General features: G+C 39.3%; 1 protein-coding gene across 3 annotated transcripts in view; it reads left to right on the top strand.

Moving 5' to 3' along the window:
- Window positions 1-27,384, top strand: part of MTUS1 (microtubule associated scaffold protein 1) — a 168,044-nt gene that overhangs the window by 67,856 nt on the left and 72,804 nt on the right. For all 3 annotated transcript variants that reach the window (XM_041753070.1, XM_041753067.1, XM_041753068.1), the window contains exon 4: window positions 24,810-24,944. In XM_041753070.1, the coding sequence (XP_041609004.1) occupies window positions 24,810-24,944 (135 nt within the window). The remainder of the gene's footprint in view (window positions 1-24,809; window positions 24,945-27,384) is intronic.

Here is a 27,384-nt window from a genome sequence, read left to right on the forward strand (position 1 = left end):
GTATCTTTGTTTAGACTATGGATGTGTTTTAACCACTCCAATTAAATAAGATGAGGTAGTGAGGAAAACTAGGATAATAATAATTATAATGCCAGTGAGATAACACACTTACAAAATGCTTATCAAGTTTTAGGCTCTGTCCTAATCATTTCATTTATAGATGTGTTTATCCTCACAGTAGTTTTGTGAGGCTTATTCTCATTTACAGATTGAGGAAAACATCACACAGAAATTGAATAACTTGTCAAGGTTGTGCAGCTAGCAAGTAGCAGAGGTAGGATTCAAACCATGCAGTAGAGCTCTGGAGCCCATTCTCCTAAACTTCACATTATTGGTCTAAAGAACTACTCTTGAGGCACCTGTATTGGTCAATTGGTTAAGTGTCTGCCTGCGGCTCAGGTCATGATCTTGGGGTTCTCGGATCGAGCCCTGCGTTGGGCTTCCTGCTCAGTGTGGAGTCTGCTTCTCCCTCTGCCCCTCCCCTGTGCCTGTACTCTCTCAAATAAATAAAATCTTAAAAAAAAAAAAAAAATACAACCTACTGTAGTAGGACTCTGAGTTTTGAAAGATTAAAATTCTCACACTCAGCTGAGTGCTTTAGAAATTGGCATTTCTCTTTTCAGGGCCTTGGCTTAAAGTTCTGTCAGTTTACCATAATTTAAAAGATGTTATATGGTTATTGCAAATTAATGCTGGTAAGGAAATCACCGCACAGTTAAATACTTCATGATTCATTCAGGCATTTTCAGGCCTACCTGCCACCCTCTTGTGAAGGCGGTACCAGTTCTTATCAGGTTTTAGATTATGAATGTGTGTGTTCCTTCAGACACACCTATAATTGCCCTTCCAGTGACCAGCCTGGGCAAGGTAGGATTACGGAAGTGAGACAAAATACACTCCCTGCCCCGTGGATCCTATAACCCACCTGGGGAGGGTAAGTGCATGCTTATGATGCAACCACAGAGCAGCATAAAAAGGGTGTATTAAGGGTGTGGGAAAAAGCCCCTAAGTACTTTAGGACTTTGGGCAAAAGAAGAATGTTCAGGGGTTGGTCTGATTATACCAGAGCCTGAAGAAAGGCCTCATGAAAGAAACAGTCTTTAGTTTTTCTTCTGGAGAAAGAAAAATAACTTTTTAAAAGGATAATCCTTTGTTGTAATTCAGTTTATTGTGGGTTAATAAAATAGATTCTTCTCAAACCAGGAGTACATCCCAAACTTGTAATGACTTGCCTAGCATCATAGGTTTCTGAGCTTTCTTGCTACGTTGTTTTTTGCATAGTTGTGTTTTGCGAACTAATTTTGTCTCTTTAGTGTTAAAAGGGAATTTAAAATTATTTCAATTTTATATCATTTTATGGTGAGGTGAGAGTTTGAGAGAAATAGCTAGCAAAATTATGAGGGGAGATACTCACTATAAATTCATAATAACCAGAAATTATCACCTAATAACTTATTCTAAAAACTAATGTGTTGGTTTGGATGTTTCTGTGTTTGCATGTAATTAAAACCCCTTGTAAAAAATATATCCCAAATTTTCTTGGCATAAAAATAATAGTACTAGTAATGTTTTTGAGGGCCAGTGATGTGCCATGCTCTGTTCTAAGCTTTCTTAGCCTCACTTCATTTACTCTCACAATTCATGAGGTATAGACAATATGCTTATCCCTCTTCTGCAGATGAGGAATTTGAAGTTTTGAAATCTTAGTAACTCACACAAGGTTACACAGTTAATAATTGGTGGAGACAGGAAACAGAACAAGCAGTCTGGTGCTGGGGTTGGCGCTCTTGGCCTCTGTGGCGTATATCCAGGAGTCCGACACACTGACTTCCTCGCTTGGCAAGTGTCTAGTGAGTGCCTGCTTGTGCTGGGCATGAAGAAAGGCACAAAACAGATAAATTCTGGACTTTGTGGAGCTTCAGTTCTAGTCAGGCGTGACAGAAAATTAAATAAAATATTTAGAATGTAAGATGATAAGTGCTGAGGAAAAAAGGTGGTGAAGGGAGTTAAATCTTAATATCAGGTGGTTGCAAAAGGCCTCACTGAGGAGGTGACAAATGAACCAGTGCCTGAAGGCACAGAAGGAGGGAGGCATTAGGACATGAGATGACAGGCCTTCCGGGGCAGAGCGAACAGCAAATGCAGAGGTGTAGATGAGGGAGCACTGGGGTGCTTGAGGGACAGAGAGCTGCCCAGTGTGTGCAGTGGGGGGGGGGGGGGGGGGCGGCAGGGGGCAGAGAGTAGCAATGAGGCCAACCAAGTAGGGTCTTACAGGCACCTGGGTGACAAGTGACTTCTTTTTTATTCCTTCCTGACATTTTCACTGTAAATTCTCCATCTTACAGGCATTCCACTCAGTTCTTACTTGGCAAGTAATTGCAGAGAAGATTGCTTTATAGAATGACACATAAGGAGGCTTCATAGGTCACTATGAACTTTCTCTTACCTTATGAATTCAAGAAAAGTCTTGAGAGCCTGCTGTGTACTGGGCAGTCTACTAGATTCAGAGAATACAAACATGAAATAATAGGCCTTTATATAATGATCTCACTAGTTGGAGGCTGAGGTGGAAAGGGGTATTGAATCACGTCATCTGAATGCAAACTAATTTTTCAAATTGCAGCTGACCTGGCCTGATATCTTGCATTTATTCTGTACTGTAACTATTTTTGTACATGTCTGTCTCCTAAATTGTGAGGTCCATAAGGAGAGTCCAGGTCTTATTTTTATATTTTTTTTCAGTGCTCAGCACAGCAGACCTATTACACAACAGGTGTTTAAAAATGTTGTCTGGCCTGATTCAAATGGAGACATCTCCAAAGTACTGTGTGTCCACAGTAAAGGGAACACCACTGACTGGGCCTAAGGGCAGGCAGGAGAATAGTGATGACATTTGTACTGGCCTTGGAATGTGCCCATAGAAGTTTGCCAGACGTGGAAAGTTGCTGGCATTCCCAAGGGTGCAAGTGGAGAGTTATGAAAGGGTATGGTGCGTCTGGAAACACCGAGGGCAGGTTGGCATGCCTTGAACAGATGGAGTATTGGGGTAAGTGGTGGATGAGTCCCATAGATGGTTGAGGCAGATCAATTCTTTCGTAGTTGAGACACAAACTTGTAAGAGTCGTGCCAGGACGTGGGGATAGGAAGCAGGGTGAAAATATCAAAAATGTTTTGGAAGAAGAGGGTCTGCTAAGCTTCTGTGGGTGGCAAATAGTCCCACATGTCTCCTCTGTTTGCTTTTTGGGTGGCCATGAAGCGAGATGGAGAAATAGTAAGAAGAGATTATCAGGAGGAGAAAGAACAATGGGTTTAGTTGGGGGCATGTTGAATATGAAGAGACTGAGAAGCACCTCAGAGAGTGTGTGAATGTTTCAGGTTTAAGAGGATAAAAATGTGTAGAGAGCTAGGAAGCATGTAGGAAAAGACCTGATAAAGATCAAAGCAGGGACATCTGGGTGGCTCAGCGGTTGAGCATCTGCCTTTGGGTCAGGTCATGATCCCGGGGTCCTGGGGATCGTGTCCCACATTGGGCTCCCTGCGAGGAGCCTGCTTCTCCCTCTGCCTATGTCTCTGCCTCTCTGTCTCTTGGAATGTAAATAAAATCTTTAAAAAAACGGGGGGGGGGGGGCAGCGGATGGCTGATGGTCAGCTACTGAAGCATTCGAATGCGTCCAGGGTACAGGCAAGTTAAGCCTTAGAAATAAAGGGAATGCAGCAGTGTGTCGGTATAGACCTACCTGGAGATCAAGTGGGGAATTTTGAGTCAAGTGTCAGAATAGCAGTGGTGGGTAATGGACTGGACAGTTTCCTCCTTCATATTGGCCAGCTCACTTTTCTGAGGTTAGGTGATATCTTTGAAGTGAGTTTGTGTAAGATCTGTTCACATATTTATTTTTGTAACCTTGGAAAAGGAAGTAAACTGAAGATGATGTTTGCTTTTGAGTCTCCATGACCTCATCAAAAGAAGCTCTGCTGCTGAGCCTTGGCTTCTGATGAGCCAGGATGCTCACCATGTGCCTTTTCCCACTGGAGTGCCAGTGAGCTCATTCACCACCACATAAGTAAATCTGTTGACAAACCTATGAAGACCCTTGTTCATCCTCTTTGTATGGTAGCTGGGGGAATGGATGCAACTCTTTTAAGTTTCCCTTGAGTATATTATACTCTCGAGTTTATTATTCCTTTAGTTGTGGGACACATATTCTCAGGCCCGTGACCATGGAAGTTATTTTGGTTTCATTTCCACGTGAAGCAAGAGACCTCTTGTGAGTACACTTGCAGAGGCAGGTACGGACAGTATCACCATGAACACTGGGCTTCTATGCAACTCAAGCCCTCGTGAGAACCTTGCTCTGTGGGATGTTCTTGTTTCTCTGTCAAATTACCACCCTCTTAATACTTGCTGTGTTTTTATTATGACTCACCTGTACTACTGTGACTTTGTTTTTGCATTTACTCTTGAGTTTAAGCTGCCATTTCTTATGCCTTATTAATACAACCTCGTCTTGGCTAACTCAAGAGTGTGGACTATGAAAGTCACATTTTGCAGTACATATATATAGAGGGCTACTGAAATTCTGTGTTTTGGAAGATAATTCATTCACCTGACAGCTTGGGAGTGTGTGCTCTGTAAGTCGTACTGGGGACCCAGAGGAATTGTGGGATAAGTAAGACATGGTGTTTACCCTCAGCTATGACCAGTCAGGTAGAGGAGGTGATGAGTTCATTCCTTATCACGTGTATCCTTAGGATACTTTAAAGAAAACTGTAGGATTTCAGAATAGGGTAAAATTACCAATACCAAAGTTTGCTGAAAATTTTTTGCTAGAATATAGATAATTCTATAAGATGATTGAAGTATACCCTTAAAATATAAGTACCAGTCTTGGTTTAGTGTTGATGCTTTCTGCTGTTTAATTTTTGCCATTAAGACTCTAGAAATACAGGGATGCCTGGGTGACTCAGTGGTTGAGCATCTGCCTTCCACTCAGGTCAGATCTCAGAGTCCTAGGATTGAGTCCCGCATCGGGATCCCTGCAAGGAGCCTGCTTCTTCCTCTGCATATGTCTCTGCCTCTCTGTCTCTCTCATGGGGGGCGGGGGGGAGTCCTTAAAAAAAAAAGGACTCTAGAAATACAACTAAAAAGGATACATCTGGATTGAGGTAATTTTTAGGACTTAACTGATATACTAGGAAGTAGAAATGAAGGGACAATTAGAGTTCAGAGTATGGAATGTAGAGATTGAAGGACCAAGTCAATAAAAGTAATTGGAAATACAGAGGAGGGCAGCTGGGCCCCAATCCGTTGGTGTTCTGGCCATCAGTGGGTCCAGACAGAGCCCAGGTCAATGGGCTCAATGTCAATGTCAGGAAAGGTGAAACATGGTCTCAGGCAAAGGAAATCTTATTTTACCTCTCTTGTATCTTGAAATTAACCAGTTAATTTGGATAGCTCATCAGGTTTCTGCTGCCTCCTTCCTAGTAGGCTTTTTTTTTTTTTTTTTAAAGATTTGTTTATTTTTGAGAGAGTGAGAAGAGAGAGTGCAAATGTGTGAGTGCATGCAGGAGGGGCAGAGGGAGAGAGAATCTCAAGCAGTCTCCCTGCTGAGTGCAGACTCCTGCATGAAGCTGGATCCCAGGACCCTGAGATCATGGCCTGAGCTGAAACCAAGAGTTGGATGCTTAACTGACTGAGCCACTCAGGCACTCCCACCTCTACTAGTAGGCTATTTTAAAAGTATAACTCTTCAGTGAAAAGTGGGAAAGAAAAAAAAAAATCACATCACTCTTGATTTCATTAATGCCAAATACTTCTAAATTTCATAATAAATGATTCAATACCTTTTCTTTTTGCATTCTCTCCTGTATGTGTGCTTAAATATATTTAATGGAGACAAACAGTTCCCACTGTTTCAGAAATCCCACACCTAATAGGCACTTAATGAGTTGATTGAATTTTTTTCATTTAAGAGGTGGAGTGCCAACTTTCCTAGATTCTTAAGTTCTTATTCTTTAATAACATGATTTTAAATGACCTTAAAATATTTCATCATTGAAATGCCATATATTTCTTCAGACTTCTTTGAACGTCTGGTTGTTTCAGGTTTTTTTAAGATTTATTTTAAAGAATGTGAATGAACATAGTGAAAGGGGAAGACAGAGAATTTCAAACTGACTCCATGCTCAGCTCGGAGCCAGATATATGGCTCGATCTCACGACTCTGAGATCACAACCTGAGCTGAAACCAAGAGTTAGACATAACTGACTGCGCCACCCAGGCGCCCCATTATTTTGTTTTTATAGTGCATGAAACAATTCCATACTGAAGAACTTTGTACATGAGTATAGAGCTGGTCAGATAAATTCCTTGGATACATTCCTTTAGATGGAATCAGAGGGTGTGAGCATTTTTAAGACTTTTGATACATGTTGCCAAATTGCCCTTCAGAAACAGCCTACAAGTCGGTGCTCCTACTCTGAGTATGTAAGTGTTTTCCAACACCCTTGCCAGTATTTTGACATTGCTAACACTCTTTTCAAATGTTTACTGTTTCAGAAAGTGCAAAACGGTATCTTATTTTAATTGTCATATGCTTGGCACTAAGTCTTTATTGAGTAAATGTAGACTTGGTGATCAAAGTGCTGAGGTACAGAAGTGAATACAAGATAAAACCATGCCGTCTTTGAAGTTACATTCTGGTGGGAGAGACAGGTAATAAATACATAAGTAAAAGTATATAGGATGCTTGATAATCTAAAGTACTAAAAAGGGATGACTCTACACACTTTGGGTGCAAACAGTGGAAGGCCAATGTTTCCATCCACTGAGATAGGTATAGATGGTGGTGACACAGATATTAGGAGATGGGTAGCAAGAACCAAGCTATAGAGATACTAAATTGAGATGAATAACTTATAAGTGAATGTAGAGTAGAAACTGGGATATACAAGTGTAGAGTGCATAGAAGTCTGATCTACAGGTATAAATTTGGGATTCATCAATATTTAGATGGTATTTAAAACTGCCAGACTGGATAAGACCACTAAGAGAATGCACAGAAGAGAACAGGTCAAGGATATCACTGGGGAACTCCTAAATTTTAAAGGATTAGGGAGATAAGGAGGAATCACAAAGGAGACCAAAAAGAAACAGCCAGGAGGGTAGGAGGGAGTCAGTTAAGAGTGTTGTTCTGGAAGCCAAGTAAAGAAAACCTTTCAAGGAGGAAGGAGGAATCAACTGCATCAGATGCTGAGAGAGGAACACTTGGTAGTTAAGAATGCCATTTGGTTCAAAACAGAGGTTGTGTGTTTAACAGAAAGTCTAGAGATGGTAGGTCTAGGTTTGGTGATTCAATAATGTCATCTTCCTGATGCAGCATGTTGTTTTGTCAGTGACTTCAGTTAAAATGTGGTCGCTATGAGTTCCACGTGCTAAGTCCTCCTGCTACTATGTAAAAGGCTAAAGGTGAAGGACAACATCCTAGAGTTGAAGCTTACTCCCAGCATGTGTGCCTATCTCTATTGGGGAGGAAAAATCCTGTTCAGCACCTTACGTCTAACCCTTGTGTCTTTAAGTCGTATTGGCACAGACCAAGATGCGTGGTCACTCCAGCTTGAAGAAAGATTGGGAATGCAAGAATTAGGGTTTTTAAATCTTTCTATAGTGTGTGAGCAATGGAAATGGGGGTGAGGGATGGCAGTTGGGGAGCCAGGAAAGATGCTAGACACAGTAAGGTTAAACATTTTTAAAAATTATATGGACTATTTTTATTTACTGTTTCATTAAGAGCTTTTGCTCGCTTACATTTTGAAGCATATGATTCTTTGTTTTGATATTGTTCATTGTCCTTTGTCTTGTGTTTTATTAATTTCCTTTTTCTTTTTGTATATGGTGACTTAAATTTTTCAATTTTTTATATGGTCCAACATGTTTTCCTTTAATTTTGCCTATGTTTTTATACCGAACAAGACCTTCTCTATTGAAAGGGACTAATCTATATCGAGTTATTACAGCTAATTTGTATGGTTTTGTTCTAAACTCTTTATAATCCTATTTTATTTTTTGTGGTGTGTGTGTGTGTGATGAGACTAGTCGTTAAATATTTAGGTCATTTAAGATGTTCCAGGTATTGTTGTAAGCATTTTAAAAATAAAAATTATTTAACTTTTAAAAGAAGACATAAAGTAAGTAACCCTATAATCATGCCCATTATTTCATATGTGAAATAACAGAATAGAGAGGCTAAGTAACCTGCTCACAGCCAGTGTGTGCTGGAACTGGGTTTAAAACCTAGGCATTCTGGATCTGGAAAGTTCACTTTTAATCACTACATCATACACGCTTCTCAAATTGTAATTTTTAAAAATTCAGTTGTCTTAAAACTACAAATAAATCTCTTATTTGAAAAACTCTCCCTTATCCTATTCTAAATTTTTATATTTCTGGGATTTATACAGCAGTTTATTAATCTTTCAATATAGTTTTGTGCCAACAACAGACTATTATTTTGTAACATCCTATAATAACTAATAACACAACCTCTTAATTTTTTTATTGTGATTAAATTTGTCACATAAAATTTACCATTCTAATCATTTTTAAGCTTGTAGTTCAGTGGTATAAAATAGATTCCCTCTGTTGTGCAAGAGTGACCATCATCCCATCTCCAGAACTTTTTCTTCCCCAACTGAACCTCTTTATGCATTGAAGACTAACTCCTCGCTCTCCACCCCCTTAGTCTCTGGCAATCACCATTCTATGTCTCTGAATTTGACTACTCTAGGTGCCTCATATAAGAAGAATCGTGTGATATCTGTTCCTTGTGAGGGGCTTATTTCACTTAGTATAATGTCTTCAACTTTCATCCATATCCTAGTATGTGTCAGAATTTCCTTCCTTTTTAAAGGATGGAATAATATGTCATAGTACATATGTACCACATTTTGTTTATCCATTCCTCTGTCAGTGGACAACTTGGGTTGTCCGTTGGAACAACTTGGTATATACCTAGAGGTGGAATTAGTGGATCATATGCTAGTATATTTTTCGTTTCATTTTTCAAATGGCCATACCATTTTCCACAGCAACTTCGCCATTTTACTCTTTAAGCAATGCACAGAATTCCAACTTCTTCACACTGAGCATCTTTTCAAGTGTTGTTGGCCATTATATATATTTTCTTTGGAGAAAGGTCTATTCAAGTACTTTATCCAATTTTTTTTAAAATCTGAGTTTTCTGTTCTTCAGCTGTCATCCCCTCATGTTTATATTCCAGAATTTTTAGCTATTCTTAGTTACTTTAAATTAATTTAAATGGTTTTCTAAAAATTTTCCCAAATCCCCCTTTAAAGTAATCACATGTATTTAGATTGGAATATGATTCAATTAATATATTAATTTAGGGAATAATTAACATGGATATTCACTTATTCAAATCTTTTATGTCCCTCATTTAAATATTTTTCTGTCATAGCACTTTTTGATAAATTTATAGAAATAGTGTGTACATGTACATGTCTCTATGTGCAAGGATTTTTATTGCTAAAGTAAAGGATCTTTTTTCCATTTGCTGCTACATTGAAAAGCTGTTTTACAGTATTGATTTTTATAAGCAGCTTATCAGGTTTATTTATGTAGTTTTTAGACAATAACACTTACCATTGAAATTAAATTTTTCTAACATCTACATTAGTATTAATGAGAAAACGTGGTCCTTTTGGGTTAAGTAAAAATGAACCTGCAGCCACAGTTTTGAACATAATTCATTTCTCCCATAACTTATTTTTTTATCCCTTTGGGTAGACTGATCTTAGCTTTATAATAATTCCCTGCTACTGTAGATTATTATCTAAAGGTCACTTTTTCTATAGACTTGTGCTAAAACCGCCCAAGTTATAATTATAGCTATAAACGTATTCTCATCTTTTAGCTGTCTATTTGGCACTTTCTCTTCCTGACTAGTTAATGGCCCTACCTTATTGATACTTATTATATTTTATAAAATGACTTATATTTAAACTGTATATGTTAATGTGTAGTTTCTGTATTCTAGACTGGCCTTGGCAATTGTTGCCTTGTCCAGTGAAAATCTCCATGGCCTCCAGCGCTGGCAAGTGTGCTAGCCTCCTGAGCCCTTCTCTGATTTCAGACTTGAATTCAAACTCTTCCTCCTGGTTGGTTAAGCACGCCGCCACCCCTTGATCAAACCCCAGGGCAAATGCCAAGAAAACTGCAGTCCCCTGCCCTCTCAGTCTTCCCACCACATCCCACCCACAACAGTTAAGCGCTGAAGTTCTTAGCCTGGTATTTCATGCCATCCTGAACAGTAAACTGTCTACCTTTCCAATGTCATCATCTTCTTCCCCATGATACCTGCATACCTAGTATGCCACGTAAACCACAATCCCGTTAAAAAATTTTTAATGAGATACTATGTATTCTCTAGTATTCATAATTATTACTGAAAATATTTGGCAGTGATTTCTATAGAAAGATGTCAGGTGTTTCTAGCACACTATACATCTATGCTTTGGGATTACCTTACTTTGCAATTACCTTACTATGCAGAGAAGTAAATGCTTCTATAGCATCACCCCCTTGTGAATCTGTTGTCCAGATTTTTATTAAGATCTGTATCTTCTAATAGAGATTATATAGCAGTTAAGGTTTCATTTTTTTTTTTTTTTTATTATTGTCAGTTCCTTGAAACTTCAGAACACTTAAATTTAATCAAATGTGAAGAACAGGTCATTTGGCTTACTGCTGAATCATCTCGTGAAAAATATATTAAAGCTGAATTCTCCTGGTCTGGTTAAGAGTTCAGAGAGGAGAACTTGCTTTGACGGGTAGATACTTCTGTGGCCTGGAAAACTGCTCTTCTTACTTTGAAGGCATTTGCAATCTTCTGGGACCCACCTTCTTTCCCAGCCTTCCTGTCAAGAGCAGAGGAAGCCGGTCTGGAGCTGAGAGAGGACACTGTACACCTGTGAATGCCCTGGGAGCTTTCTCCTGGACAATGAATCCTTTAATAGAAGTGTTGAAACAAAGGAGTACCATTCAGGAGTTCCTTCTTTGGCTTTAATTTTGAGTCCTAGGAACACACCATTATGGTCTCATGAAGAACTTTCCAGTAGCAAAGGGACTGTTTTCATCATAACCATATAAAAGCCTCAATTAGGCCATTGATGTCTTTGTTGTGTTTTTCTTAGTAAAATTAATGGGAGTGAAGAATACTGATGCTTGCAGAAGCACAGGAATAAAAAAATGATTAGACTCTCCTTACTTTATTTTTTTTTTTTTAAGTTTTTATTTATTTATGATAGTCACACAGAGAGAGAGAGAGAGAGGCAGAGTCACAGGCAGAGGGAGAAGCAGGCTCCATGCACCGGGAGCCTGATGTGGGATTCGATCCCAGGTCTCCAGGATCGCGCCCTGGGCCAAAGGCAGGCACCAAACCGCTGCGCCACCCAGGGATCCCTAGACTCTCCTTACTTTAATTGTTGATCCAATTTATCTTTTCTTGGTTTATCTGTTTTGAACATCATTTATCTGATTAAATATTTGACTCCGCTGACTTTAATAATATCTATTAGTGTTTTAATGTTTTATGTTAGCTTTTATGATAAAATATGCTTATTATCAAAAGAAAATACACATGGAGTAATAATAAGCATATAAAGTGTAAAGGGAAAATTGCCTATTTCTGCCTCTTTCCTTCCTCTTTCCTCTGTGTGCCACTGTGCTGCATTTCATAACAGCCTCCTAAGATCCTGGCAAATCTTCTGGAATTTTTGGATATATAGGTAAGTGTGAGCTTAAAAAATAGGGTAATATTAATATCTTTTTTCCACTTAATCATTTTATTAGATTTTTAGTTTTACAAGGCATCCCTTAATGATGTTTTGCTGTTAAATGCAGCACGTTTAATTGGCTTTTCCAAGGTGGATGTCCAAGTACATTGCTTGTTGATGAAGCCATACTTTAAGCCCAATAGACTCTCTGTATTACTGTCTGAGGCTAAGTGCAAATGCTGTTCCTTCAGTGTTTCCCGTAGACAAAAGATGGTAATAATTACAGGGTCAAAACAAATCTGTTGTCTCTGTGGAAGATTATGCTAACAAGTTAAGTTTAAAAAAACCACTGAGGCTAGTGATACCTCTGCAGGTAGGTCTTAAATCTTGATGGTTTACACCTAGGGTGGGTTACATGCTGTGAAGTGAAAGGGTTAAATACTACCCCTCTGAACTGTAAGAGCAGTCCTATAAGGATTTCCTTGTTGAAGAATTTGGTGTGCAGGTGACTCAGTCTCTCAGCCCAGTATTGCCACATCTTTTAATATTAGTTATGGTGTATATGTTTTACTGCTTCTTTAGATGAAGTCTAATTACAGGTACCTGAGGTCAACTTTGCTCTACAGTTAAACATTAGGACTGTTGGTAAAACAGTGAAATACCTTGGTCGTATCTCCACTGTGTTTACCATTGCACTAGGGGAGCCCCCTTCTAGAAAGAGGAGCTCAGGAGGCCTCCAGCCTAATGCTTCTGCTCTGCTGCTGAGTAGAGAGAACTCTGGGCTGGTGGTGGTAGGTTGCCTGCCTTCCTGGCATCACTGTCACTACTTCGGTGTCCGACCTGAGGAAGCCGTTTAACTTCCCAAGTAGCTCTCTCCTCTGTGAGCTGGAAATAGTAATGGCAGTGCACTGTTAGGATTATTCTGAGGTTCAAAAGTGCTGATTCTGTGGTGATGGAGGCTTTGTTTAGTACCCTTACTGTCCTCCAGTCAGACTAATGGCCCAATGGGGAAGTCTTTTGCTAAGACTACAAGTTGCTATTAAGTGGAGGGTGTGGATCTGGGTGGGAGGGACAGTGAGCCATGTGAATGTTGTAGGGCAGGTCATGGAAATCACAGGCTGACGGGGTGACCTTGCTTCTGGTGCCTGGCTGTTTGTTACAGTCAGAAAGGGTGCAGGTCTGTAGTAATTCTGAGGCACGCTGGGAAATGTCTGTAAACTCACGATGCTGTCAGAAACAATGCTATGAAACATCCTTTTCTGAAAGACAAGTTGAGTTCCCAAACTTGTTTGGCCTTGACTATACTGTGGCTGTAGCCCAGAAATTTTCATCTGTTACTTGCTCTATCTACCTTACTTACTATTTCCAGGGATGATGCAGACTCATCATATGTTTTTGCTCTCAAGGGGCCCTAATTTACTAAATGCATATTCTCAAAGATATGTTTCTGTATCTCCAAAAGCAAGTAAAACTGGTGGCTAGATATATATTTAAAAATCAAATGAATATTTGAATATCTGTTACTTGCTAATTATTATAAGGACTATAAAGGAAAATGTTTCCTTTTATCTAGTTAATAGACTGAAGAGTCTATTAATATTAACAAAGGACAAATAAGCTTGTAAAAATTAAGTGTTTAATGCTTCAGTGTAGATGACAGAAGGTATTATCAGAATTTATTTACTCCTGGCCTTTGAAAAAAAATTAATAGCTATTACTATCATCTGTATAATTCTACATCTAGTTTTTTCTAACTTGATTGAAGTCTGACAATTAAAATTGTAAGACATTTAAAGTGTACACTGTGGTGATTTGACATACAAAACAGAATCAGAATGACTTTAGTTATGGAGTTAATTAACCTATCCCTCACCTCATGTATTTCTCTTTTCTTTCTTTCTTTTTTTTGGTTGATCTTTTTTGGGGGGGATCTTAGAGAGTAGTCTGAGAGCCCTACTGAAACATGCTGTGGTGGAAGCAAGTGCTGGTGTGGTAAAGGAAGGTATGGCCCATGGCACACGTGGGAGGGTGACCTGGCAGGAGAGGTTTTACAAAGAAGTTAGGATTCTCAACAGTGTTTCTCATACTTACGTGTATTTGAATCACCAGGAGATTTTGTTAAAATGGAGGTTGTGATTCAGTAGATCTGGAGTAGGGGCTACAAATGAGTGGCAAGGATTTAAAAGAGCTGTGTGTTCACCTTTGTGTTCAACTTTGTGTTCACCAGGCAAGGGAGGGCACCAGATGGAAAAGAGGCTAGTTCATTCACAAAGATGGGCATAGCTGAAGAATAGAGTAAAAATAAAAAGGCCTGCAGAAATAAGGTGGTGTGTGTGCATGTGTAAGAATAGGAGCATGGCAAAGCATAATGGGGGAGAAGCTGATTGGAATCAATCCTAGGACTGCCATTTCCACCTTTAAAATTAAATATTAAGGTTAAAAATAAGATTACCCTGTAGATAAGGGGGAGCCACCAATTTTATACTGGGTCATGACCGTTTTTTCATGTTCAGGAGATCAACATTATGGACTTGGAAAAAGTGGATGGACATAACTTTAGGAGTCTAATATAGTTGTATATACCAACAAGAAGACTAACTTGCAAGCAGATACTATTGTCTCTGCAGGAGGAAGCCCTCCACCCCCACCCCACAAACAACCCAGCCAGTGAAAAGCCTTTATACATCCAACTCCCAGCTTACTCCAGCAGACTTTTTATTTATAACAGCCTTCCCAACTTCCCATTGCCCTCTCCTATGTTCGAGGGACCTGCATATGGCTTTGCCATGGCTTGCTGGTCTTGAGTTGCAATTCTCTATTACCAAATAAACTCTTCTTTTGCTAATAAAATAACTGGCCATTTGATTTTTATAGTTATTAAGCACAAGGATATGGCTGGAGATATGTAGAACTTCAATGTGTGTGACTTTAAATGCTGGATCTAAGGAGTTGAAGCTCCTTCTCTATTAAGATGAAATTTTTATGAGCATAATCACTGAACTTCTACAAAGCAATGAGCATCACTTCCCAGAAATACTACTTTACTCACTTATAGGGCCATTAGGAATATCTGACACCATCTTTTTCATCTAAGTTTTTTCAGCTCTTCATATTTTTCAGTGGCATAATACTATAGTATTGAGAGTCTTCATGTTAGATTATATGGGGATGTGTGGAAGAAAGGCTGATTCCAGGGTTTTGAGGCTGGGAAAAAGGAAAAATGGATTTATAATTAGCAGAAATAGGGAGAAAGGCATCTAAGTGTTGAAATTGAAATATTCAGCAAGGAATTTAAAATATGAGTGGCATTAGTATCCAGAAAGGATAAAGCTGCAGGTGAGAATTTGGGATGCATCCATATGGACAGGGTTAGAGTAAAATAAATGAAGATTCTGTGAGAGATAGGAAAGAAGAAAGTTGTAAGGGTTGAATTTGGGAAATGCCCATAATCAGGTAGCAGGTGTGAGCATCAGGATTGTGTGGTTTCAAATATGCCAGAGAATATGAAGCATACATATTTCATTGCCAAGTGGAAATGCTTCTGCTGCAAGAAATTTTTTTTTGCTATTTTTTAAATAGGAGTTCGATTTGCCAACATACAGTATAAAACCCAGTGCTCATCCCGTCAAGAGCCCCCTTCAGTGCCCATCACTCAGTCACCCCCACCCCCCGCCCACCTCCCCTTCCACTACCCCTGTTCATTTCCCAGAGTTAGGAGTCTCTCATGTTCTGTCTCCCTCTCTAATTTTTCCCACTCATTTTCCCTCCTTTCCCCTTTATTCCCTTTCACTATTTCTTATATTCCCTGTATGATTGAGACCATATAATCTTTGTCCTTCTCTGATTGACTTATTTCACTCAGCATAATACCCTCCAGTTCCATCCATGTCGAAGCAAATGGTGGGTATTTGTTGTTTCTAATGGCTGAGTAATATTCCATTGTATACATAGACCACATCTTCTTTATCCATTCATCTTTCGATGGACACCGAGGCTCCTTCCACAGTTTGGCCATTGTGGACACTGCTGCTAGAAACATCGGGGTGCAGATGTCACTGCATCTGTATCTTTGGGGTAAATCCCCAGCAGTGCAATGGCTGGGTCACAGGGCAGGTCTATTTTTAACTCTTTGAGGAACCTCCACACAGTTTTCCAGAGTGGCTGCACCAGTTCACATTCCCACCAACAGTGCAAGAGGGTTCCCCTTTCTGCACATCCTCTCCAACATTTGTGGTTTCCTGCCTTGTTAATTTTCCCCATTCTCACTGGTGTGAGGTGGTATCTCATTGTGGTTTGGATTTGTATTTCCCTGATGGCAAGTGATGCGGAGCATTTCCTCATGTGCTTGTTGGCCATGTCCATGTCTTCCTCTGTGAGATTTCTATTCATGTCTTTTGTCCATCTCATGATCAGATTGTTTGTTTCTTGGGTATTGAGTTTAATAAGTTCTTTATAGATCTTGGATACCAGCCCTTTATCTGATATGTCATTTGCAAATATCTTCTCCATTCTGTAGGTTGTCTTTTAGTTTTGTTGACTGTTTCTTTTGCTGTGCAGGAGCTTTTTATCTGATGAAGTCCCAATAGCTGCAAGAAATTTTGTTGTTGTGGGGATCCCTGGGTGGCGCAGTGGTTTGGCGCCTGCCTTTGGCCCAGGGCGTGATCCTGGAGACCCAGGATCGAATCCCACGTCGGGCTCCCGGTGCTTGGAGCCTGCTTCTCCCTCTGCCTATGTCTCTGCCTCTCTGTCTCTCTCTGTGACTATCATAAATTAAAATAAACAAATAAAAAAAAAAAGAAATTTTGTTGTTGTTTTTTTAAAGATTTTATTTATTTATTCATGAGAGAAACACAGAGGCAGAGACAGGCAGAGGGAGAAGCAGGCTCCATACAGAGAACCTGATGTGGGACTCAGTCCTGAGGCTCCAGGATCACGCCCTGGACTAAACTGCTGGGCCACCAGGGCTGCACAGGCTGCAAGAAATTTTGAATGAAAACCATTTTAAGTTTGACAAATAGAGTCAAGATGAAAGGGGAATGAAAAAAATAGTACAGCACCACCTGGTGGTAGGCAATAGGTAACTTTTTTAATGAATTTTTTTCCCTCAAATTTTTCTTTCTGTTGGGGTTTTTAAATTGTCATCTATTTATACAGTAGCCTAGTGTGTGAATGGACTAGTTTGTTTACTTTTTAATCAACAGTATGAGCAGAAGTCATAGCTTTGATTTTAACTTTGCCAGAAGCTCCTGTGTCACATGGCTCTTTTGATTGATTGCTCTGTCCCACAAAACTGAGTTAATTACTCCAGGTTACAGGGTTACGTCTACCCTTCACATATCCTAATGGTCTCCTCATCGCCTCTGCTCTTCTGCCTCTAAATCAAAACTAAAAAACCACGCCTATGTGAAGATTTCATGATTCTGAGTATTCATTTTGTGTTTTGACTCAGTAGTTAGCACAGATTAAGTTTATAAGCCTAAAGCTTTCAAAATGAAACTTTTTTTTTTTTAACCTCAAGGAAAGCCTATGAGGAATTCTGTTCTCTGTGTATAAAATGGATGATTTAATTGAGCTATGTTTTTCCTGTTCGGTCTTGGTATCTATTTGCTCATTTCCTCTTTAAAATTTCCTCACCAAATAACAGATTTATTAATTTGAGCAGTTGTGGACTGTCAGTGTACAGGCACCACGACAGATGCTGGCTGTGAGGGATATGGGATATAAAAGAACTGGTCCATATCTAAAAGGTAGTTGAAGAGGATAATCACGTGAGTAACTAGAATACCAGATAAAATAGGATTATTGGGGGTGAGGTTGGAGAGGAAGGCAATTCTCTCTGCTTTAAGGAGGCATCCGTTTGTTTCTGGTGGAAGAACAAGGACAAAGTGGTCATAGTTCTTGAACCTTCTGGGTGTGGAGCGCTGTTACAGGGTTGCCATACATTCTTTCTTTCTTTTTTTTTTTTCTTTCTCCTATAACTTCTACCACTGCCCTGACTATATCCATGGGGTGAGCAAGGGAGGCTCAGAGAGGTTGTCGATGGTCCAGGGGGGCCCTCAGCCAGCGCGTGAGAGAACCAAGAATGTGAGCGTGTGGAGGACGAGGCATCCAACTAATGGCTGAATTACTGAGCACATTTCCCAGAGGTAGCAGTAGCTTGTCTCACAGGATAGTGAGTAGCCGTGTCCTGGAACTTGGGGAATATTAAAATGGGTCACTTAAAATTAAAAAAGGTGACTGTCCGCTTATCATTTCACCTTTAAAGTTGTGGCATAAAATAGGAAAGGTTTGCGTGGAACCAGCAAGGCTCTGTGAATTCGCAAAGGTCATTCACACGCGTGTTATCTTAAGCTTATTTCCCCTTGCAGCTTCCTCCGTTTGCGGTGTGAATTTTAAAAGCAAACTGGCGAAGCGGGGTGCCCAGTGTGCTCTGGGGGAGCCCAGTGGCCGAGGAATGTGGCCCTTGGCTGCAGTGCCCGGCGCCCTGCCCGGCGCTTCCCAGGGCCAGCATGTTGGCTTGGCCACCGTTCCAGTCCTGTGTCTGACTCTCCGAAGGAGGTTGTAAAATGCTTTTGTCCCTTCCTTTTTGTCTCCTAACAAAGGAGTTTACCCTACACCCACAGAGCCTGTCTAGCAGCAATGTGTCCCCGTTGCAGATTAAGCATTCAAATCAACGAGTCTTTCTGAGTTTGATTTGCTAGCTGGTCTGATCTGTTCTGTGTAGTGCCTTGGAGCTTACAGACCCCCCCCCCCCCCTTCTAATTCACCAAGAGCAAGCATGAGGGATAGGAGAGTGAACATGGCTGCAGTTTTTCCTGCTTAAGATCGCTTTGATCTTTTTAAATGACTGTACCAGGAGGATTTCGCAGTTGTACAGAGACGGATATTTCTTCAAAAATATTTATCAATTCTACACTCACCCCACCGGCTGGCTCAGAGAGGCACTATGATGCTACCTTGTTGACACTGCTGGTCCTCGGATCCTACAGCCTTTGTATAGTTCCTTTGTTAGCCACGCTTACTGGGAAAAGAAGTAGGTCGACGATTTCTGGTTTGATTCTTTTCTTTGTAAGCATGCTTACATTTTATTCAATAAATGGATTTAGCATCTCTTGATTGTTATTTTTTTTTTATAACTTGCGATTTTGTTGATGGCCATAATTACGGGGCGTATTTAAATTTAAGTTGTGAATGGTTCTAATAGAATCGATCTTATTCTAGATTTTTCTGTGTTTTTAGGCTGTTAATATAATTCAGTGGTGTTGTTGATGTGCTGGGCACATGGAATTACCTTATTATTAAAGAAGTCTTTGGCCTCATTTCTGATTAAATAACCAGTAGTTTTACGTGTGTAGCTTACAGTTGTGTGAGTATAGAAAAATATTTTTCTAGAATTCAAACCTCACATCTTTGATGATTTTACTCATTATAAGCAAAGATTTTAAAGATGTGTACCTTTTAAAGATCACCTTAAAACATGAAAAAATCATTTTGAATGGTCTTTTTTCTATTTCTGATAATGATGGGTCATGTGAGGAAATCTCTTGATCAGTTTTTTGGTACATATTGGGTTAAACATTTAAACCCCTTTCAAGAATGTATTCTTGCTTTGCTGCTCATTTCTTTGTGATGCGATCCTGCTAGTGGCATCATTTAAGAACTTCTGAGATTGCACAGTGCTGTTGTAAAATGAGCAGCTGGTTCTTGGTACTTTGGAATCCTTCAGAAATTACCGAGTTATAAAACAAAAGACTAAATATATAAGAATAAATTTCTCTTTGGAGGTTTTAGCAGGTTCTTTCTGTGTATTCTTCTATGCATAGAACATTTAATAGTTAATGGTTTTCTTTTGGATATTAGCCTGAAATATTGCACAGTAGTTTCTATGTCAAATGTGCTCATGGATAGAGTTTAGACATTGATAAGCTCTCCGAGATTCAGTTAAAGTCCAATTTTTAAGATCATTGGATAAAAATACATATTGTAGGTTTAGAGGCTATATTGTATAATTGTAGAAGGCAGTCTTTAGCCAATGTGTAATTTTGCCCGCTTTGTGAATGTGAAATCCAAAGGCTTCCTTCTTCAACGCTGGCAAAAAAACAAAAACGAAAACACTTATTTTTGAGAGACAGTTGATGGTGAGGGGGGAATTGCAAGAGATGCACACCAAAGCTGCTTGTACTCTTGGAATTGAGGCAAATAGAAGCATAGCTAAAGAAATGGAGTATTCTTTACCTTCACCAGCCCTGGCTTAGCAGGTGTGCTATATAGAAAAGGGCGTTCACCTCAGACTCATCCTAGTTTTTCTGCTCACTCCTGGGAAGTTGAATTATCTTCCACTATCCTTAGCCTCGGGATCCTCACCTGATAAATGGGGGGGCAGTACTACATCATCTTAAAAATCCTTGCAGCAACAAATATTTCTGACCACTTCGATTTTCTTTACTACAATAAGATGGTGTCTGGTAGTATGGAAGGTGGGTGTTTGATTTGTTGGAGTGATCAAGCTGATAGAAGGGTTCTTCTTATTTACCCACAGTCTGATGGCAAGTGAGTATTGTCTCACCTGCCAACACAGGTCAGTTGGTCAGAAGTACCTGGAGTAGATCATTGAAAAGTTTATGTTTCACTAGGGATGTCTGCCATAGGTGCAGAAGGGGTGAGAGGCAGTGGATGTACTCTGGCCCTGTATTACATGCTTGATACTATGCCCATCCAAATGGACTACTTAAAAAGAAAATGCTATTATCTAGACCGGCATTAATTTTTTTTTCATTTTTGCAGTGTTTTTCTGGGGGTGCAAATGAGACATTCTTGTTACTACACAGTTGAGTAACTTTGCTTTTAGAATTTGAAAGTGTAGATTTCAGTAGCGACTTGGTTTCAAGCCAGGTGGGCAGATGATCTGGCACAGTGGGTAGCATTACACAGATTGACAAAAAAAAAAAAAAAAATTTCAAGAAATAACAGAATGTTGGCTCTGTGTATAAACATAACTCAACGAACAAAACAAAAGCTAATGTTAACCAGATGCTAGAATGTACTATGAAATGTTAGTTTGCAAATAAGTCTGGTACAATGAGAAGCCCTTCTGTAATAAGAAAATAATTTCTTTTGCCCAGACTTCTCTGAGAATGCTCTTTGTGTTTTCTTCATCTCCCTTACTCTTTTATGTTGTTTGAATCACATTTCGACCATGGGGAGATGAAACTAAGGATTCCAGAGAATCTATTATTTTGCCGTAATTGAGGCTGCTAGGACCAAAGCTCACAACAGAACAGGGGCAATTCTAAATTGCTCTCACAGCTGCTGGGGCCTGGGTGACCACACGTGGGATATCATGTATTGATTCTACAGACAAACTGTCACCGAGGGGTGGTGGCCCATGTAGCACTGTGTTGAGAATTCTGAGGATGCATGTGGCTTCAGTGGGACTATAATAGAAAACCTACAGTTCTTCCTTCCCATATAAGGAAAAGCCAGTCCTTCCTAATGTGTGTCTCCTTGACTTTCACACTGCTACCCCACTCACAACACTCTGGTCACCAGATGTGTGGCAGTTTTTACCACCACAAGCAAGTCACTAGACACCAGCTGGGTGGTCTGCTATCCTGACACCGTCTACCAGAGATGGCATCTGATTCCACAAGTTAAGGGCTCACCCCCTTCAGATGCCAGTCAGAAGTCCAGGTGACAACGTGGACTTCTCACAAACCAGCTGTAGATGGAAGATTCCAACGACTCCTATCTGGGTATGATAAATTTGCTAGAGCAGCTTACAAAACTGAAGTACACATTTATTTACATTTACCAACGTATTATAAAAGGATATAACAAGAGGATACAGGATGGAAATGATGCTAGGGGAAGGTATGCAGGAAGGGTGAAGAGTGTCCATCCCTCCACAGGTGTGCTACTCTCCCAGCACCTGCACATGTTCACCAGCTCAGAAGCTCTCTGAACCCTATAGTTGGGGATTTTTCTGAAGGCTTCCATAAAAGGGCATGATTGATCATTAAATTCATTTTTAGCCCTTTTCCCCTCTAAAAAAAATGAAGAGCAGGGCCGAAAATTCTAAGATTCTAATCATGGCTTGATCTTTCCAGTGACTGGCCTCTGTCCAGAAACCCACACAGAGTCACCTCATAGACAAAAGCTACTCCTGTCACCAAAGAAATTACAAGGATTTCAGGAAATGTGTGTTAGGAATTAGGGGCAGAAGCCTGATATATATTTTCTATTATCTCACAGGTACTGACTACCATATTTGTTTAGTGAGGGCCCTGTGAGAGCGTATGTACCATTTCCAAACTTGATTTTCAGACCCACTCATCATACATAGAGAGATGAAGGGATTCATAACTAGGCAGTGGCCAAGTCAGGACCAGAACTGAAATATCATAGATCCCATTCCATTGATTGAAATTATGAGTTATTATGTTGGAACTTTTGCCACTAGAGTTTATCATTTGGATATAATAGCTCTGGACAAGGGAAAATTTAGATACCATCAGGATACCCAACCAGCTGTCATGTTAGGAACTGAAAGAGAAGGCAGGAGAAATATTTTCAGCATATCATGCCTCATAGAGAAATAACATTTTTCAAGTAGGGATTACTAGAAAGCAACGCACAAACAAAGAGTATTTAGGGAATTAAACGATGTGTAATTGTTGGTCATCAAAGTGTGTGCAGCTCAGTATAATATGTCCCCACCGTTAGTGAACTGGGAAAGAGTGAAGGTGGGAAGTATGTGCCATAGATGATCAGAAAAAGTATGTTAGTACGTGTGTGTGTGTGTGTGTGTATGTGTGTATGTGATTGTACCTAGTCAAACTCAGAAATTTTATCCTTGTGTATGGATTTTGACCCATATTATGAAATTGATGATAGATCTGTTGTTGGGTCTAATATTCATGCTGAGCCTGAAGAGTGGCAGTTTGTTTCTGGGACAGCACCTCCTGTCTCTCTGTGTGGCAGAGTCCAGGGATAGGAGTATTGTGCCTCTTGAGAAATTTGTGCTTTAGTAAAAATCATTTTAGTTTGTTCTTTGGAAACTGAGGTCTTTGTTTTTAAAGCTGAGAAATGAAAAGTATGAATGAATTTGGGATCATCAATTTTTTATTAGGTCTATAAATTAAACTCAAACTTTTCAAAATCTGAAGAAGTAACTTATGATGTCACTTATGATCATCAGTGCAGCTGATGAATTGAAAAAAACGTTTCAAGAGGGGATCCCTGGGTGGCTCAGCGGTTTAGCCCCTGCCTTCGGCTCAGGGCGTAGTCTTGGAGACCCGGGGTTGAGTCCCACATCGGGCTCCCTGCATTGAACCTGCTTCTCCCCCTGCCTGTGTCTCTGCCTCTCTCGCCCTCTCTCTGTGTATCTCATGAATAAATAAAATCTTTAAAAAAACAAGTTTCAAGAAAAGAAAGACAAAATCCAGGTTGTTATAATACATGGTTAAGACCTTAACATGATTTACTTCTTTCTGGAATTTTGATTTAGCAAAAGCTAAATGCTATTGAAACCCAATATCCATTTTATATGAAAACCTTAAGATAGGTTTTTGATGAAAATTTGCTTTTGTTAAGATAGGTTTTTGATGAAATTTTGCTTCTATTAAGACTGTGAAGTCCTATTCCATCCATCCTTTAAAAAGTATGTTGAATTTTATAGTAGTTGTATCTTCACTATTATTATTTATATTAGCTCCCTGTAATTTTAAGCTTGAGAAAAACCAAGTCTTTGGGTTCTGGAGAAAGAGAACTGGAAAGGAAAATAGGAAGTTGACAGATCTCTCAGTAGGAGGGAAGACTCTGTTGATATGACCTAGTATTGGAAAGGTTACATGGTCACAGGAAGAAGGGACAGATGGTTCATTATAGAGTGACTTGATGTAGATCAGGGAAGAATAACATGTCTTTACAGGTTTAATTGTGGCATCTATAAACACTATTGAAGGAGTTAGGATGGTATAACCTAGCGAAAATTTCTGCTTTCAAATTTACAACAGTTATAAATGAAGTAGAATCTTACCCTTTTCTAATGTGAGATGAAGAATAGAATCGAGGCTGGTGATAAATGTATGATTATGTGTTGAATATTAGAATAGAACTGGATGCTTAGAACTAAGATTTGAACACCATTGAAAATGATGATAAAAAATCCAATCTGGGTTGGTGGCAGGGAGCTTAATCTTGAGAACCAGGTAGTGAATGAGTGCACCTGTAGATTTCCCCTCTGGCCCAGTGAGTCTATAGGTATATGAAAATGCCAGTGGTTTGTGTGATTAGTAACGGAACATGGATAAAAAGATCAACTTTTATAGGAGAAGGGGACCAGAAAACTTTTCCCAAGTATTTTGGTTTGGATTTTTTTTTTTTTTTTCTTGGCTATGGAGAGAAAAGGACCAAGTCCTGGGTTTATGCTTGAGCATTGTGTAACATGGTGATCCCTTAGGAAAAACAAAACAGTAATGTTAAAAATCCTTATAGAAGCTAAACTTCTGGACAGTGTACTTTTTCAAAGATGACTTAGTTATAGAGAATGGTGAGTTTAGATGGCGTTTTAAGGAAAGACTAATTTTTTAGTTGTTCCCACATTATTAACACAGTTGGCTGCCTGTGTTTATTATGTTAGATTATTGGCACATCTGCCTTGTCTTCTTGAAGATGGATGCTCTTCCTACCTGTACCTCGGGCGTGCTTATTACATGGCATGGATGGCCATATAATTTATCTTCCAACTTTTATTGGGGATGAAAGCTCAACTGGAAAACATATACTTCAAACTTGGATTATGCCAGGATGTATGGTTGCTTTGGTTGTAGCATTTACCTTGCATCCCTGAGGACAGGAGCTACATATTATCAATCATTACATTTCCAAGGTGCAGTAATGACTGGCACATTGTAGATGCTTAGAGAACACTTGTTAATTCATGGAGGAAGGAATACATTTTGGAAAATTGATGCTCTATTTATCTATAAATAAAATGCACTTTTCTGTTTTGTTGCAGCTGGTAATGCCGCTGTCATCAAGTACGAAGAAAAACCTCCCAAACCAGCATTTCAGAATGGTTCCTCGGGATCCTTATATTTAAAGCCTTTGGTATCCAGAGCTCATGCACACTTACTAAAAACTCCTCCGAAAGGTATGTTCCTCATTGCAGTGAAAAAAGGGAAGACAAGACTTTTTTAAGTCCTTACCTTGTAGAGAGTTAAATTTTGACAGCTAGGTTCCTGGTATATTGAACAGTTATTTACAGAGTCTCTCTGAAAAAAGACACGATACATTTTTACAGCAAAGGAACTCTTCTTCTGAGAGTGGGTAGATTTTATAGTTAAAACTTGACATATATAAATTAAGAGATAGAACACAAGTATAAGGTAAAAATAAATGAGACTTCCAGAATTAAATTATTCTAAGCTAGTGCTGTTGAACAGTGAGATGGAAATGCATAATTTACTTCCCACCTTTGGTCCAAGCCATGTTTTTTTTTGTTTGTTTGTTTGTTTTTCTGTTCTTTCCCTTGGTGTAGTACTCGGTAACTGCCGTGACTATGAAGGACTTTCAGGTTTATAAAATATGTGATATATACTTAATGTGCAGTTTTATCACCAAATCTCAAGTGCATCTGAAGCCCATTAGAAGTTGGATTCATGCTTAGGGAATTGAAAGACTGCTTAACTGAAAGAATTATGGATGACAAACTTGAGCTCTGATATGTGTGACCCATATTAGAGGTGATGGTTCATTAGTTTTTTTTAGAAAAGTATTCTATTTATGCTACTTAATAGATCTCAGCTACTGTAGTTACTCTGGGATATGTATGTCTTATCAGTAACAGGAAAAATATCTTCCAGTATTCCAATTTTAACAGGACGAAATTGCTTAGTTATAGAGTAAGAAACAATTAATGATTTTGGGGGGGAGGAATTTAAAATATGTATGTACCCTACCCTGATATCTAGGTTAAGACCTATCTAATGAATTTTCTTGATTTCTCTTAGTCATAAAAACAAAGGAAAAACAGATTGCGAATATTTTCTTAATAGACAATTTCAATTAGAAAACAGTTTCATGAAAACAATGCAGTGGTTTGTGTAAGTGAGCTGACAGGGAGGCAAGAGAAGTATTCCAGCCTGGAACAGAGAACATCTTGTCAAATATGACTGAAGAATATCTGCCTCGATGACACCATGTACAAGAAGTCATTCGACTTTTATATATCTCAGTTTCACCTTATGTTCAAGGGAAATACAAGTCAGCAGGTTATGATCCTGAGTTGTAGTTAAGGACCCCCTCTTTTTTTAGCCTGTATGAATTAGCCTTTTGATTTGGCAATTCCTCTACTTTTAACAATGACTGAATGTGTCAGTAGCCACAGTGGTACACACTCGCCCACTTTAATGTCCAGGAAAACAGAGAAATAGACAGGGTCCTCTTTCATTCCATCAACCACAGATAGCTGTTGCATTTCTTCCACTTTTCTCAGGGTGCAGCGTGTACACTCTGCTCTTTTTATTGTGTGGCGTTATCACAAAAGCTGCTTCCTTTTTGATGGCTATGACCTACTCTGTTTTCCAATTCCATAAGTTCCTGGACTATTTCTGACTTTTACTGTGGCACATAACACTGAGAGGAACAAACATCTCTTGAGTGTAAGCATTCCTCCTTTCTGATTCTAGTTACTTCTGATGGGATATCCCTGAGAGAGGAATTACTGGTTAAACTGTATGAATCTTTTTGAAATTGTTAATATGTTACTCAGCACTTTTCCAGAAAGGTTTAATCTCTCACAGCAGTGTGAGAGTGTCCATTGCTATTCATCCTTCTCCACGTGTGTGAATGTATGTAAAGAATCCTATGATAACTTGAGGTTAATCACCTAGTAATACATATCCATGCTTTCTCTTTTCTACACCATTGAAGAGAAAATAGGCATAAATACTGGCAAAAAGATTCTTCAGTGTACCAGCAGGTTATTATCTGTGCATGGTCTTAAATACGTTTCTAGTGCATCAGATGACCCATTGCTGGGATGCCATTCTTCCTGGAATCACATCAGTATGTGAATCTACAGGTTTTATTGACAATAATAAAGCCCTAATATCTACACAAACACCAGTAACTAAAAAGAGATGTCATACTTTGATGCTAAATAACTTCAGAGAATTGGGACTTTGATTCCACTGACAACTTTATGGAATAGAGTTGCTTTTCTTGCTATTGAATTTGAAAGCTTTTATATAATCACAAAGATTTTACTTGACTGAGAATGAATGATTTTTATTTATAATGGCCACATATTTTTTTAAAAGATTGATGATTGAGAAAAAGAAAGGCTGGGGGAGGGGCTAGGGGAGGGGGGTAGAGAGAATCTCAACAGGCTCCTAAGCATGGAGCCTGACACGGGGACTCTGAGATCATAACCTGATCTGAAACCAAGAGTCAAAAAAAAAAAAAGAAAGAAAGAAAGAAAGAAAAAAAAGAAACCAAGAGTCAGACACTTAACCAACTGAGCCACCCAGGTGCCCCTTGATGGCCACATATTTAAGAGATTCACATATTTAAGAGATTATGGTCTCTGT

Source organism: Vulpes lagopus, chromosome 4 (genome assembly GCF_018345385.1).
Source record: "Vulpes lagopus strain Blue_001 chromosome 4, ASM1834538v1, whole genome shotgun sequence".
NCBI classification, from domain to species: Eukaryota; Metazoa; Chordata; class Mammalia; order Carnivora; family Canidae; genus Vulpes; species Vulpes lagopus.